Source organism: Ictidomys tridecemlineatus, chromosome 14, assembly GCF_052094955.1.
Source record: "Ictidomys tridecemlineatus isolate mIctTri1 chromosome 14, mIctTri1.hap1, whole genome shotgun sequence".
Classification (NCBI taxonomy): domain Eukaryota; kingdom Metazoa; phylum Chordata; class Mammalia; order Rodentia; family Sciuridae; genus Ictidomys; species Ictidomys tridecemlineatus.
In genome coordinates this window covers 7,328,714-7,343,956 of record NC_135490.1, presented here as the reverse complement: position 1 = coordinate 7,343,956, position 15,243 = coordinate 7,328,714, and the positions used below count along the sequence as shown (strand labels likewise).

At 45.3% G+C, this 15,243-nt stretch overlaps 1 protein-coding gene across 3 annotated transcripts in view; it reads right to left on the bottom strand.

The window, feature by feature from the left end:
- Kif13b (kinesin family member 13B) overlaps window positions 1-5,511 on the bottom strand; it is a 157,974-nt gene extending 152,463 nt beyond the window's left edge. For all 3 annotated transcript variants that reach the window (XM_078030801.1, XM_078030802.1, XM_078030803.1), the window contains exon 1: window positions 5,355-5,511. In XM_078030801.1, coding sequence (XP_077886927.1) covers window positions 5,355-5,409 — 55 coding nt within the window. In that variant the 5' untranslated portion in view covers window positions 5,410-5,511. The remainder of the gene's footprint in view (window positions 1-5,354) is intronic.
- Window positions 5,512-15,243: the final 9,732 nt, after the last annotated feature.

Here is a 15,243-nt window from a genome sequence, read left to right as displayed (position 1 = left end):
TAGAGCAGTTGTCTATCTCTGGGTTTGATCTCTAGCACCCTAAAAAATGGAAACAAAGAGAAAGCAGTAGCTCTTATTTTTTTCTTCAATCAACAGAATAAATAGAAGGATTAACACACAGCATTTTCTAAAGCTACCCACAGCTCTGAGAGCGAAAGCCCAGCACCACTGTCATGGATCTGCCTCCTGCGGACCCATCTCCTCTTCTTCTCCAAAGAGCACCTGCTCATCCTAGCCAACTGTTCTTCAGAACACACTCTGCTGAAAACAAGGGGACCGATCAGCAAGCACTGAGATCAACAAATCTATTTCTACTCAATAAACACTTCAAGACATCTCGTTAAGTAATAGTTTTGTCAGTGGTTTCTTCCATCTTCAGAACTTAAGAGGTGGAAAAGTCAGCCATTACTCAAGGCTTTATGGAGGTAATGGGGTAAAAGTTAACGCCAATTTCAACAAAATTGTGCATTATAAATGTGTTCCTTCACAGAAAGCCTCTGGCCCTACGTGTGTAAATCCAAATTTCAGGCCACTGAGTTGAAAGTAGAAACAGTGCTGTAATAGATCTGTCTGCTCACCACCAGCCGGAAAAACAAGCATCTTCTGTTCCAGCACCCACAGCCATGCTTAGCTCCATGTCTATCAGGGACCTCTCTGAAAAGGCTGAAGAACCACCAACAGCCCCCGCATCAGGACGTCTTCCCTGCCCCTTCATTCCCACAGGATCCCTGTCTTCACTCATCACCTGGTCTTTAAGCCTCCCCACCTCCTCAGTTTTACCTGGGCTTTCGTTCCATGACTGCTGGCTTGATGTTGGCCAACCCCCTTTAGCTTCTCAATCACAGGGCTTTGTTTTCACCTTGTGCTTTTTAAGTCCTACCCAGCTATGAGAGTCATCTACCCAGGCTTCCAATCTTTTTTGGGGATCTGGCAGTCTTTCTCCTTCATGTCTGTGTCTGCACAAAGTTCTTCAAAAAGCTAAACAGAGCACACAGCTCAGCACCCTAGGGCCAGTCTTCTGCCCTGGCTAGCTACTGCCAGGATGCCTGCCACTCGCCCAGCCTTTGTGTTCCACCCTTCTTCTCCAGCCAACCTTCCAGAACCCTTCCAGGCAGGTGAGTCTTGTCTCTGCTGCCTAACCTTGCCGAACTCATTCTTATCTCTGTGCTTTGCTCCCAGACCATACCTCCTCCTCAGAGAACGAAGGCCCTCCCCCCTACCACACACCCATTCCACATACAGGCTTCCTCCTTGAAGTCTCTAAACAAAATTCTCTCCCCTGGGGAAATCTTCCCTAGTCACCAGGCCTTAGAGATCTCTCGGTCTTCTAAATTCCTATACTTACCTATACTCACCTGCACTTAATAACTGGCAGTCTATTATAGTTGTTTACCCTTTAATCTTATCTTTTCATGTGACAGTCATTTTCTCATGGGCATGAACCATAAAACAAACTAAGAAACTGAATATGACAATAGTAGGCAATACCAAAAAGTTTTTAGGAAATAAAATCCCTCTACCAAAACAGCTTCATTTTCCATGTTTCTAGCTCTGGCCCCTCCTGTACATACTTGTACATGGTGACAGCCACCCCAGTAGATTCACTCAGTTACACGTGTGCTTCCATTGATGAGTATTCCTTGTTAAGTGGGTGTGATCATCATCACCTCTAATAGCTATCACAATTCCTCCACTGCTACTAGATCATGATTTACTGAAGCACTGACTCCATTAGACATGATTACATACTTCTCTGTGTCTTTTATTACATCAAGTATAGCAAAACACAAAGTAAACTTGTTTGAAATACCCACTGAAATAAATTTATTGCCCATGTTCCCTAACGTCTGAAACAATCCATTTCACTTTTTCTTTCTGGCTCAATTTCTAGAGCAATTTTAGTTTCACTCACTTATACAAATATATTTTCCAAACATTTTTTATATAATTTACTTTGGAAGTCAGTCTTACATATATTAAAACAAGAGCAATCCCTTGATTGAAGGGCACTTTAATACCAGCTAGAAACCTGAGAGGAACTCAATAAATGCTCACTTACCTATTAAATATTTTTTAAACCACCTGAAATTACAAACTGTCAAATTCCTGGAAGGTATCACTCATCTAATAATGTCAATTGTGCTTGTAAAACTTTCAGCTCATTTAATGATTAGACTGGTTAATAACGTTGGACAGGTGTTCTGTATGGTACAGGAAAGCACAAGATTGTCTGTTGAGCTGCACAGTCTCAAAGACAACATTAGAAGACAAACAATACCTGAAAACAGAACTTCAAGATCTTGTGACAAAAGAAGGTTACCCCTTTTCTTTAGCTGTTTAGCTTCAGGTTTCAGATGAGTTGAAATGTTCAAACTATGTCAAATCACATATACATGTGAGCACAAACTGGGGGAAATAAGAAAAGCTGTTAGGATAGAGGGGAATTATTTTTCTATTTTGTGTTTTGTTAGTATAATTTTAGACTGCATAACTAGAAAAATATTCTTGACAAATTAGCCATTACAACTCTTGTTATTATTGAATTAGGGCTTAATGCTTAACATTCAGGTAACTTAAGTTTTCCAAACCCACATACTGTTTAGCAGGAAGGCTGAAGCTCTTACTTCCATGAAAAATGTTAAATAAGCCAACCCACCACCTCAGAACTCAAAACACCAGCACTGGGTCAACACTGAATCACAGGAAGAACTTAAAAGGATGTACCAAAGGTTTCTGGAAATCTTCAAACTTTCCTCAAAAGACAGCTAATGTGATTCCAAGTATCAGAGCAAAACCATGTCAGTGACCCACTCTCATCCCTGTCCTCAGTAGGATTTCTCAGGCTGCTTCCTGCATTTATATGTCATATATGCCATGACAGAAACAACCAGGACTTCAGGGGACATTATGCCATAATTATATCCTATCACTTAATACATTAATTTTCCCAAAAGTAAAAACTTTTCAAAGTAATATGATTCTTTCAAAATTATTAGAAAGAAATAATTTATTTTCGCTTTTTTATATGAACTCTAGACACCAATTTAAAAAAAATCACTGGCTTTAAAATTCTACATTGCATTCCACAATAACCTTTAAATTTATGCAATTACTTCATGAAAAAAATAGGAAAAGAACCACACTTAATCATCTGTGAGAATCACTGAAAAGAAGTTCATGTGCATCAGGAAAGATAAGGCTAGGTAAGACAGGATAAAGGAATTGAGGGGGGCAGATCACCATAAATAATGTACTTCTATTTATAGAGCCATGGACCCTATGTGTAAACACTTAATTTTAAAATCACTTCAACCAAAGAAACAACTAACTCCTGTCCCACAGCTAAAATTATTCTATGTATTCCTCAAAACTCAGACACTGAGCCAGGCCTAGTGGCACATGCCTATAGTTCCCAGTGACTCAGGAGGCTGAGGCAGGAGGATCCCAAGTTCAAGGTCTCTACAACTCAGGGAGACCCTATTTCAAAATAAAAAATAAAAAGGGCTAGGGATATAGCTCAATGGTAGAGCACACTGGATTTAATCTCCAGTACACCAAAAAAAAAAAAAAAAAATCTCGGGCTGGGGTTGTGGCTCAGCCTAGCACATGCGGAGCCCTGGGTTCAATCCTCAGCACCATATAAAAATAAATAAAATAAAGGTATTGTGTCCAATTACAAGTAAAAAATTTTTTAAAAATCTGATGGAACCATCATTACAACTTACTCATGACAATTTAAAAATAAAAAGAATAGTAACTCCCCTCAAAAAGGGAAACTATTTTGGGGAAGACAGTGGGGGAGAGAGAAGGGCTCTAAATATGGAGCTAAGTTCTTTTGTGGTGGCTGGTTGCCTCTTTTCTAGCACTGACATTTCCAAGTTGGTGGTTTTTTTGGGTTTTGGGGTTGTTCTCTCTCTCTCTCTCTCTCTCTCTCTCTCTCTCTCTCTCTGAGAGAAAAGGAAATTTCAAGAATGTGCTAAAACCACCTTTTCAAAATCAATTCCCACATAAATGATATTTCATTTGGCTTGGGATTTTTTTCTTCTTAATCATTGTGATGATAAAAAACTTCAAGTGAACTAAAATAAAGACGCCTGAATATGTAAAAACAGAAGATTTGGAAAACTTTCAGAGTTCCATCAAAGTTATTTCATTTTGTCAGGGCTAGGAATTGGAGAGGTGGAAAGACAACAGACCATGCAGTAGCTGAGAATCTGAGGCAATTGAATCCTAGGGGGAAACTCAGGTGATAGCCTTAAGCAACCCTAGCAGGGACAGGGGGACAAACCAATTTCAAGACAGAAACCAACTTTCAACAAACAGAAGGACAAACCAACAAAGTCAACTGACTGATCTGTGTATCTCAATACACAGGAAAGACCAAAGAGAAGGGAAAACAGCTTAAACTTTCTGTGTAGAATAAAACGCTCGATTTTGAACACAGAAGTTTTTTTAAAAAGAGCTTGGAAAATGATTCTGGTGCTTGGAAATGATCCTGATTAATCAAGAGTCTTATCAATGGCAAAGTCATCTCCTGGGACTGAAACAGTGATCCCAGTAACAAGACCTTTCTTTTAGAAAGTGTTTTCAAACATATCATCTCATTTAAAGGAACCTGCCCAGCCAGGCTGCTGGTGAAGTATCCAAGGCAAGACCCAGCCCACCTCCTCTCCTGACTTGAAGCTGGGCTTCCTTCACTCCACTGGACCGTCACAAGACGATTGAAGTGTGCTCGGTTTATCTGCCTTCTCCACCCTCCCTACAGACTTAGGAGAAAGTCTCAAGGATACGATTTCACAAGAATCTTGGCACCTAAACTATTTATTGTTGAGAGAGGACGGGTATGACTTCAAGCAAAAGCAGAAACTTCTCAACCGTCCCAACACCGAGAAAGGCATCCCTCGACCCCAGCCCGAGGCACGGCACCGGGCAGCTCTGCCGGGGCGCGCAGGTTCAGCACCGAGCAGCGCCGGGAGCCCTCCGGGGGAGTCCGCGAACTCAGGCGCCGCCCCCCGCCGCGGCCGAGGGGTGCGGGCTGCCCGGGGCGCGGGGCGGGCCGGGGGCGCGGGCGCGGTGACAGCTGGCGGGGCGCGGGCGGGCGCGGGGCCGCGGGGAGGCAGAGGGCGAAAGGGCGCCGGGCGGGGCGCGAGGGCGGAAGGGGCAGCGGGAGCGCGGCGGCCCGGGGCGCGGGGCCCCGCGGCGCGCGCGGGCCCGGGAGGGACGTCCCGCGGCAGCGGGCGCCGGGCGCGGGGCCCTGGGGAGCGCGCCCGCCGCCGACCCCAGGGGCGGGCGGACCCCCCACGGCGGCCGGGCTCGGGTGCGCCGGGCACCTGCCGCCCGCGCGGGGCTCTCACCTCGTCGGTTCATGGGCCGGACCCTCACCGCCACTTTCACTTTGGAGTCGCCCATCCTGCCGCCGCCGGGCTCTCGCTCGGCTTCCGTCTGCCGAGGCCACCGGGCAACTCTTCGGGGCTGACCCGGCGGGAGGGGGCCGCGGGGGCGGGGCGGGGCGGGGCCTGAGACGGGGCGGGGCCTGGAGGGGCGTGGCCGCGCGAGACCGGCGCGCCCCGCGGCATGCCGGGACCTGTAGTGCCCGCGGACGGGGCGGGCCCGCGGCCGCGCGTGGCTCGCTGGAGTCCGTCAGCGAGACCGCGGTCCCATTCCTCAGGGTGCTTCACCTCGCAGTTGGGATTGAGACGTGGGCGGTCGACGAGCCAGTCCCTCGCCGGGAAACGAACGGCCGAATGGACGGTGTTGGAGACCTCTTCCTGTAACTTCCACACTGGCTCACTCCTGTGCTTGAACTGGCCTCCCGGCCTCCTTTGCAGAACTAGGCTAGTGAAGTGCTACTGTCCGTAGGTCTGCAGGTGATGGCTCTCCTTCCTATCAAGGTCTTGAGCCTGGACCTTGAGCTTTCTTCCTACTGAGACCTTGATCCGTGGAAGCAATCTGAATTCAAATCTCCCAATTGTGTGACCTTGGACAAGATATTTGACTGCTCAGTGCTTGACTTTTCATATGTAAGATGGAGGCAATAGAAGTACTTCCTAAAATAGGCACATTTAAGGCCAAACGGTTTCTTATATATGTAACCTAGCCTATAGTATAGACTCAGTGAACACTTACTGCGTGAATGGGTGAACGAAGCAAAACTGAAACAGCCCTTTATGTGCCCATGCAGAGATTAACCGGTGGCCTATGGGCCAGATCTAGCCTACAAACACAAATTATTTGGCCTAACCCTATTGGCCAACACGTAAAAATCAGATTTGACTATGTAGTACTGGGCCTGCACTACATATTGGAATACAGAGTTGAGACTGAAAAACAGCAACCAACTTTATAAGAGGCAAGTGCCCCCAGTTCACCATCGTCCCCTCCAGTCTGCCTCCCCACTGTGTTCCAGGATCCTGCGAGGTTGTGACCCCTTCTTAGGTGTGTTTAAGGGATAGTACATATCTCAAAATAGCTCAACTATTTTGCAGGTGAGTGAATACAGAAAGCTGGTAAGACTTGCACTTCTACCAACAATCCTGTTGTTGAAAGACCTTCAATACAGCTGAGCCATTATAAAAGGTTAAAAACAGTTGTAAAAGGGAGGAAATTCTGAGCCAGGTATGGTGGCACACATCTGAAATCTCAGCTGCTCAGGAGGCTGAGGCAAGAGCATCACACATTCAAGGCCAGCTTTGGCAACTTGGGAAGGGAGGCCCCATCTCAAAATTGTTTTAAAAAATAAATAAGGCTAGGGATGTAGTAAAATGTCTCTGGATTCAATCCAAAGTAGAAATTCTAGCCACACTGCAGCATGGATGGATCTTGAAGACACATGTTACCTGAAATGAGCCAGTCACAATAGAAGGCTATGTGATGGGTGATTCCATTCATATGAGGTCCCTAGGATAGTCAAATTCGTAGAGACAGAAAGTAGGTGGCCAGTAGGTGGGGGAGGGGAAATAGGGAGTTGGTGTTTAATGGGTATCAGATGTCAGTTGAGGGAGATGAAAAAGTTGGGGAGATGGAGGGTGGTAATGATTGGCAATATGGATGTACTTAGTGCTACTGAACTGTGCAATTAGGGATGGTTAAAGTGTTAGGGGTATAGCTCAATGGCAGAGTGCTTGCTCAGCATGTGTGAGGGCTGAAAGGCCCTCTATAAAGAAAGGAAATTTGTTTCTTAGAGGCACCTCCTCTGAGCTGAAGGAGGGCCTCCTCAGCTGGAGCAGAAGCAGGTTTAATGTAGGGCCCTTTGATTTTTCACAGCCCAAGAAAGTAAATAAATAACATCAAGAAAATCAGTTTAGGGGCTGGGCTGTGGCTCAGTGGTAGAGCACTTGTCTAGCACTTGTGAGGCACTGGGTTCAAGACTCAGCACCACATTATGTCCACCTACAACTAAGAAAATATTAAAAGATGAAAAGAAAGAAAATCAATTTAGGACTGCTAGGGCCAGGTGTGCAGCTTGGTGATAGAGTGCTTGTCTAACATGTGCAACACCCTGGTTTCTGTCTCCAGCACCACAGAAAAATTAAAAATAAATTTTAAAAATTATAAAACTGCCAGCTTCTTAATTTTACCAAGTAAATTCTTTTTTCTTTCAACATTTTTTATTGGTGATTATAGTTGTACATCATGATAGAATGTGTCACATATTGGTACAAGCACATAATATAACAATATTATTTGGCCAATATTACTCCTCAGGACTTCCCCCCTCCCAAGTAAATTCTTTTTAAAAATAAATAAATGGCTGGGGATCTAGCTCAGTGGAAAGAGTGCTTGCCTCCCATGCACAAGGCCTTGGGTTCAATCCCCAGCACTACAAAAAATAAAAAATAAATGAATGTACACAATTGCTATCTATTAGCTCTATAATTCCTTTTTTAAAATAAAAAAGGGCATTCTTTGAGTGCATATTGAAATCCTTTGGCTTGATGGAAAAAAAAAAAAAAACCTCACTCCTGTCCTTTTGCTCTTACTGAACATTGGACCAGAGTTGGGCAGTCTGGTGTTAAAACATATTTGCTAATTACTACCTCCCCACTTTCTGGCTATAACAAATAAGGTTTGGAATGTGCTAAGTTCCATTCTTCACATTATGTCTTTTATGACCCAGCAAGTTTTGTTTTGAAATAGCATATCCTCCTGCTAGCTTGAATCTAGCTTTTTAAACAGCGGCAAAGTGGGCAGAAAAAGAACAGGCTAAGCAGTTTCTATGGGAACATTGTATTTAAGCTGAAACTTTAGAGAGGAGAAAGCCCCTGAGGAGCTGAAGGCGGGTGGGATATAATAGCCAGGAGATGAGGACTTTCTCTAAAGTTCCAAACCTGTCTAAATTGGTCTGGAAACATTTGACTAGAAGAAAATGATAGTAGGTTTCCTAGGGCCAGCAGGGAAAACCCCTGTGGGTATTCTCCCTCTCCACTTACTACTGCCCTGTCTCCTTTGGCTTCTGCATCGAAAGTGGAGAAAGGATTCTTGGAGCCCTGGAAAATCTTCCAGCAACAGTTGAGAGAGAAGGGACTGTGCTTCAAGTGGCCACCTGCAGCATTGCGTCAGGTGTGTCCACGCCCAGTGAAACAAACAGCAGCGGCCTGGGCTTGGCCATCTGCAAGGAGCAGCAAGAGTCCTGGTTTCTCTCTTGTCATCATTAGGGGAGGCCCTAGTTCCTAAAGGTTTCACAGCCTCCCAGTAGGGCCACAGGCTGGGGACCAGGCCTTAAGCCAGGTGCAGCAGCTCACACCAGTAATCATTAGGGGAAAAAGAAAAAGAAGGAACAAGGAAGGGGCTCCCTTCTTTTGTTTTGTGAATCAACAGCTACATTCAGTGTAGATACTACGAACTGTGTGTGTAGATCTGTTGGACATGAGCTGTTAACTGTGTCTAGAAGGAGTTTCTCGATTTTTTCCCCCTGACATTTTGCAAATCTACTCATTCTGAAACTGACTCCTAGTTTACTTTTTCGGGGTTGATCCACCCACTCCACAGCTTCTGATGGTTTCTTCAGAGACAAAGAAAGGCCTGGTGCCTCTTCTTTTTATAGTCATCACTTAACCTGACGATGTTAGCTAACATACATTGAGCACCTACTACAAGCCAGACAGTCCTAAGCACTTTTCATATATGACCCCATTTACTCTTCATACCAACTCTGTGAAGCACTTGCTATCATTTTCCCTATTTTACAGCTTATTGGAGGGGCAATTGACTGCAGGAACTACTGGAGTAGTGATCTGACCTCCCCACCCTACAACCCTGCAATACAGACATGTGCGCCTGCGGGTTCTTCAGTCCACAGGAATATGAAAGACCTCTTGCTCACCATGCTGCTTTCAAAATAGTTTCTAAAATCCCCTTTTTGGAAAAAGTAGAAGAGTATACTAAGTTCTAGTTTTGTTTTTGTTTTGTTTGTTTTTGGTCTTTAAAAAGGAATGGGTGAAGAGGCTTCCTCTGTCATGTGCTCCCACCATGAGTTACTGTGTCATCAGAGGCCCAAAGAAATAGGCACAAGTGACCATAGTCTGTAACCTCTGAAACCATGAGCCCAAGTAAACTTTCGTCCTCAGAAGCTGATCATCTCGGGTCCTCTACGGTGGTGGGAGGCCACACATACAGTGGTTCAAGGATTCCCAGAACATGAGTGGTGCAGCCAACATAGTCAAGGGGAGGTTGAGCCTGGAGGCGGAAGAAACTGAGCTCCCAAGTGAGGAAAGGTGAGGCGAGGAACGAGGCTTAAGAACGGCATGCTGGCGCTTGGGCGTAGGAGAGGGAGATAGGGATGAAGAGGCTGAGGTTGCAGGTTACGGATGAGAGTTACCGTGGTTGGTTTCCTGGTGGAGCAGTCTTAAGTCATGGCAAAGTCCAGGGGTGGTGCTGCCAGCACGTGGTTGACAAAGGAGTGCCAGCACAGACTATGGACCCAGCAGAAGACCACAGGCGACAGGAAGAGGCCTGTGGAGCAGTGGAGATGGTCTGACAGCCTGGGCACACAGGGGATCCTGGAATTGACATGCAGGTCCCTTTTACCCAGGCCATGGTGCAGATAACGTGCCTGAGTCTCATGGGATTGTGGTGAAAATTAAATGAGCTCAAGTGTGTGGAGTACTGAGCACGTGCCTAGTGAGCGGGACACTCAGTCTATAGCAGCTAGACAGCAGTGACCGCTACGAGTCAGGAACTCAGAGTGTAGCAGAGAATGCAGACATGGAAGGCAGGTAGCCGTCCAGAGATGGCCTTCTTTGTGGAAAGAGCACAGATTTTTGGAATCAAACAAATTTATGCTTGTATCCCAGCTCTGCCACTTATAGCTGCGTTACTTGAGTTCAGCAAGCCATTTGATATGACTGAGGTCAATGATGATGCTGCTTTGTCAAATTTTCATTCCCTAAAATGTGTTGAGGACCTAGTCAGTACCAGGCTCTGTAGTAGGTATGGAGATGAAGAGACTCAAAGACACTTTCCTGAGCTCAAAGAGCTCACAGTAGGACTGGGGAGACAGATGAAGAGACAATTAAAATTGGGAAAGCTAGGGCTGTGGTTGTGGTTTAGTGGTAGCGCATGTGAGGCACTGGGTTCAATCCTCAGCACCACGTAATCCTAGCAACTCAGGAGGCTGAGGCAGGAGGATCACAAGTTTGATGCCAGCCTCGGCAATTTAGCAAGACCCTCAGCAAGTTTGTGAGACCCTGTATCAAAATAAAAAGGATAGGAGATGTAGATCAGTGGCAAAGCACCCCTGGGTTCAAACCCCAATACTGCAAAAAGAAAAAAAAGAAAAGCTGCACAAAGGGCCAGCTCTCCTCTTCCACCATGTGACGGGGAGAAGGTGGCTTCTGGGAAGCAGGAAGGGGTTTGCCTACTCCTTGATCACAGACCTCCTTGCCTCCAGAACTTTATCCATCCAGGTATCTTCCCAATATTTCAAACTCAATGTACTCAAAAGATTGCCTCAGTGAACCGAGAGTCTAGGCATCAGATGCTGGTCCCAGCCTGCCATCTTTAGCTGAATGACCTTGAGCAAGAGGCTCTACATCTTGGTGGCTCAGGCTGGTACTCATCTGCCTTAGGAAGAACTGAGAAGGCCAATATTGAGAAAGCCTTCTGTGCCTGGAATGGCATGGCTTTCAGCTCCTCCTTGGGAAGGAAGATGCTGGAAGTGACTGGATCAAACATCATCCTGCCACTCGGGCACACAACACGTTGCCGTGTGTCCTTTTTCCCTCAGCCACCCTGCAAGCTGCTTATGGGTTGATTAGCACAGTAGTGAGTACAGATCTAGATACAGGCGTGTGTCACCACACTGGGGCAAGTAGGTCTTTTCAATGAAGGATTCCACAACAACAGACTATCTATATCTACTAATGCAATCAGATCTCAAAGCATACACAAAAAGTAACTTGGCTGGGCATGGCGGTACATGCCTAGACGCAGAAGGCTGAGGCAGGAGGATTGCAAGTTGGAGGCCAACCTGGGTAATGCAATGAGACCCTGTTTCAACATAAATAAAGGTCTAGGGATGTATCCCAGTGGTAGAATGCCTGCCTAGCACATACGAGGTCCCGAGTTCAATCCCCAGTAGGTTTTGTTTTTTTTTTTTTTTAAAAAGGGCCTTTTGAATTGAATTGTCTTTGCATCTTGGCCATAAATCAGTTATATAGTGAGTCTACTTCTGGGTTTACTATTGTCTTCTTAAATACGGCAGCAGTAATGGAATTTCTCCCATATTTTCCTTTTATTTTATTTTAATTCTATATTATTTACACTTCAATATAATTTTATTTGTCTATTCATTTATTTATTTTTAACTCATTTGAATATAATTTTAGAATCTGATTCCCAATTTTTAACAAAGAGCCTGATGGGATTTTGATTGAGACAGCATCAAGACAGCAGGTCAGTTTGTGAAGTATTGGCAATGTAACAATATCGTCTTCCAATCCATGAATATTGTTTATTTAGGTATTCTTTAGTTCCTATTAGCAGTTTTGTAATTATCAATGTAGATAGAGTTCTTGCATGCATTTATATTATTACTATTGTTTATTATAGAAACATATTGAACTAGGGTATAACTCAGTGACAGAGCTCTTGCCTAGCATGAACTAGACCCTGGGCTTGATCCCTAGCACAAATAAATACACAAAAACATATTTTATGTTTTTGAGGCTATTGAAAATGACATTTTATTTATTATTGTAGTATCATTATAATTATTAGCATATATGAATTGTTCAAATTAATGTTATTCCCTGCGATATTATCATACATACATGCCTTGGGCATTGATCATGTCCATCCACTCTTCTTCTACCCTTGACCTCCACAGATATTTTGAAAGTTTTATTTTCCAATTGCTTGTAGGTAGAATGTAGACATACAATTGATTTTTGTGTGTTCACCTCATATCCTGTGACCTTTGTTAGACCCATTAGATTTTTGTAGATTCCTCATGACCTCTGTGTTTATAGTGATTTCATCTGTGATTAGAATGCCTTCAATTCTTCCTTTGTGATCTGTATGTCTTTATTTTTTCTTGTCTTATTTCAATAGCTAAAAACATGAATAAAATGTTGAATATTTAAAAAAATAATCCCAACTTTAGCACTAAGTTATCAGTCTCCCTTCTCCCAGCTTCCAGGGTTGGACGGGTAGTACCACTGGGGGAAGCCACGCGAACATGCAGGTCGGTGCATGGACCTCAGCTTGTCTGCTCCTCCCAGGCCTTTACCATCCATCCTCATTGCTGTCTTCAAGCCCAACTCAAATGACCACCCTCTCCCCAGACACCTGCTTTTATATCCCCAGAAGAATTAGGGCTCAGCCAAAACTTCCCTCCCCTTCCAGCGTCCAAAATGTCGTCTTTGTGTCCACCACCAGCTTCCCCCTCCAGGGGCAGAATCAGGGGTGTATCTTCAGCCCAAGGCTGAGGCCCTCTTCCACACTCCCACCCAAACCATGGCAGTGGGTTCCATTCGTTTCTCCCTGTCTGACAGTTGAACCTTTCCTTCCCTGTGAGTCCCTTCCCATCATCTGAGACTCTCTCAGGGAAAATGAAAGCAAACAATCACACTTGAAGAAGAAAGAAAGGGGGCCATTTCCCTGAACCCCAAGTCCACTTCTGCTTCCCGATCTCCCTGCCTCCTCCACAGCCAGGCTCCACAAATATTAGTTGACAGCGTCTTCCCTCCATCGCCTGTCATTAGTCAACCAGCTATTAATTTAGTCACGCTTTCTCCTTGCCCTCATCCCTCCAATAAAACAGTCCTGGCAAAGTGTACCCTTGACTGTCTCATTGCAAATCCAGCAGGGTGGCTTTGAATCCTCTTTTACTTGACTTTGCTGTGATATTTGGTGTTACTGACTATCCCCTTCTTGAGGCTTTGGCACCCTTGGTTGCTGTGACATCATTCTCTGTTCCCCTTGTTTTCATTACCTTATTATTACTCAGTAAACTTCTTTAGCTACACTTCTTATTAGGCTAGGTGTCTGAGATGCAAAGATAAAAACACTGTCGTTGTCATGGTTCTTAAGGACTAAGGTTTGGGCAGATTTCTAGAAATTTCCTAACTTCTTCAAGTTATTTTGCTGCCTCTGGGTTTTTCACTACTGTGTGGGAATCCCCTTCAAAGACTGTATCCTCAGACAGAAGGAGACACCAGGGAAGGCAGAGACACTGAGGCTCCTGCACTGTATTTTGGAACTCCTGGGTAAGGAAGAGAGAGGAGGTGGAGAGGGCAACTGAGAGATAAACCAGGCAGGAAAGAAACACCCCTCTGTATCAAAGAGCAGCCTCAGGGGCATAAGATGCAAAAAGCTCTGTGAGTCTCTTGACCTCAAAACCTTCTGTAGCCTTCCTGCTGGGGAAGCACCTTGCCACCAAGCTACGCCCTCAGCCTGCGCCCTCTTAATCTAAGCCCCCAACGTTTTTGCTTTCAAAGCTTCTGCATGATTCCTCCCCAAAAGCTACTTCCAGGCAGAAGGTGTCCCTCCTGGATGGCCTTCATTGTGTTTTTCCTTAAAGGGTAAAGCCACAATTCGGTGGGTTAAGGAGGCTGAGGGGAACAGACTTAGATTTTAAGGGATCAGATGTTCACAAGGATCCTCTCAGGTGCTGGAGGTTAAAGACATTCTCTGAAATAGGTTGGGCAGGGTGGCCCCTGGCCATGCCCTCTTTCCCCAGGATCTCATTTGGAACGGGCTAGGGTTTACCAGCCCCAGAGGTGCACCTTGTAAAAGAGTTTGTTGATGTGTCAGCTTCCCTGTGGTTCTCCGTTTGTGTTTAGTAAACTTTTCTTAAGTTTGTTTTTATTTGACCTATACTAAGGGGAAGCAAAGGAAGGGACTTTTGTCTATACTTGGGACAAAGGTTGAAAAGGGAGGAAGTCTAACCCTTGAGGCCAGTGTGGTGAAGACAGAGGGGTGTGGGGAGAGACCACAGAAGAGTCAGATAGAAGCACTGTGGCTCCTGTAATCCCGGCAACTTGGGGGGTTGAGGCAGGAGGATTGCAAGTTGGAGGTGAGCCTCAGCAACTTAGCAAAACCCTCAGCAACGTAGTGACACCCTGTCTCAAAATAAAAAGGACTTGGGGTGTAGCTCAGTGGTAAAGCGCTCCTGGGCTCAATCCCCAGCACCAAAACATAAAACAGTAGGAGAATTCTCGCTGAGCCTGTAGCTCTGGTTTCACTGAAGCAGAAGGTAACCTTCCTTCCCTGTATTCCCCTCTCTTCCCAATTGATGGAGGCCTCTCCTACCTCACACTGTCCCCAACCCCATCCCTCCCTACAAACCTTCCCCACTTTGTCCTTCTTTCCTAGGATGCCTTTCCTCTGCCAACCTTTCTGGCTGCATTTTCTCCTGAAACTCCCGCACACATTCAAGTTTTCCTTCTGGAAGCTCTTCAGTGCTGTACTGGATTGGCAATCGGTTACAAGCCAATCTCAATAATGTATGCACGTCTCGTTGTCTCCAGTTAGACTCAATGGCAGGAAGGAGTCTTCCCTTCTTTGGGATCACTCCAACAGAAGACCATGCAGCCACTTGATAATCACTAAGTGAAGGGATTGTGACGTGCAGACAGCACAGAGGAGGGACAGCCAGGAGGGAAGGAGGGACAGCCAGGAGGGAAGGAAGGGCTTTAGTTAGTTTACCTGGTATTCTAGAGTGACAAGGAATGAGAGGACTGAAACAAACCTGCACGGTAGGGAGCTTCAGAATGTCCCTGGTCCTCTTTACTGAGGAAATTG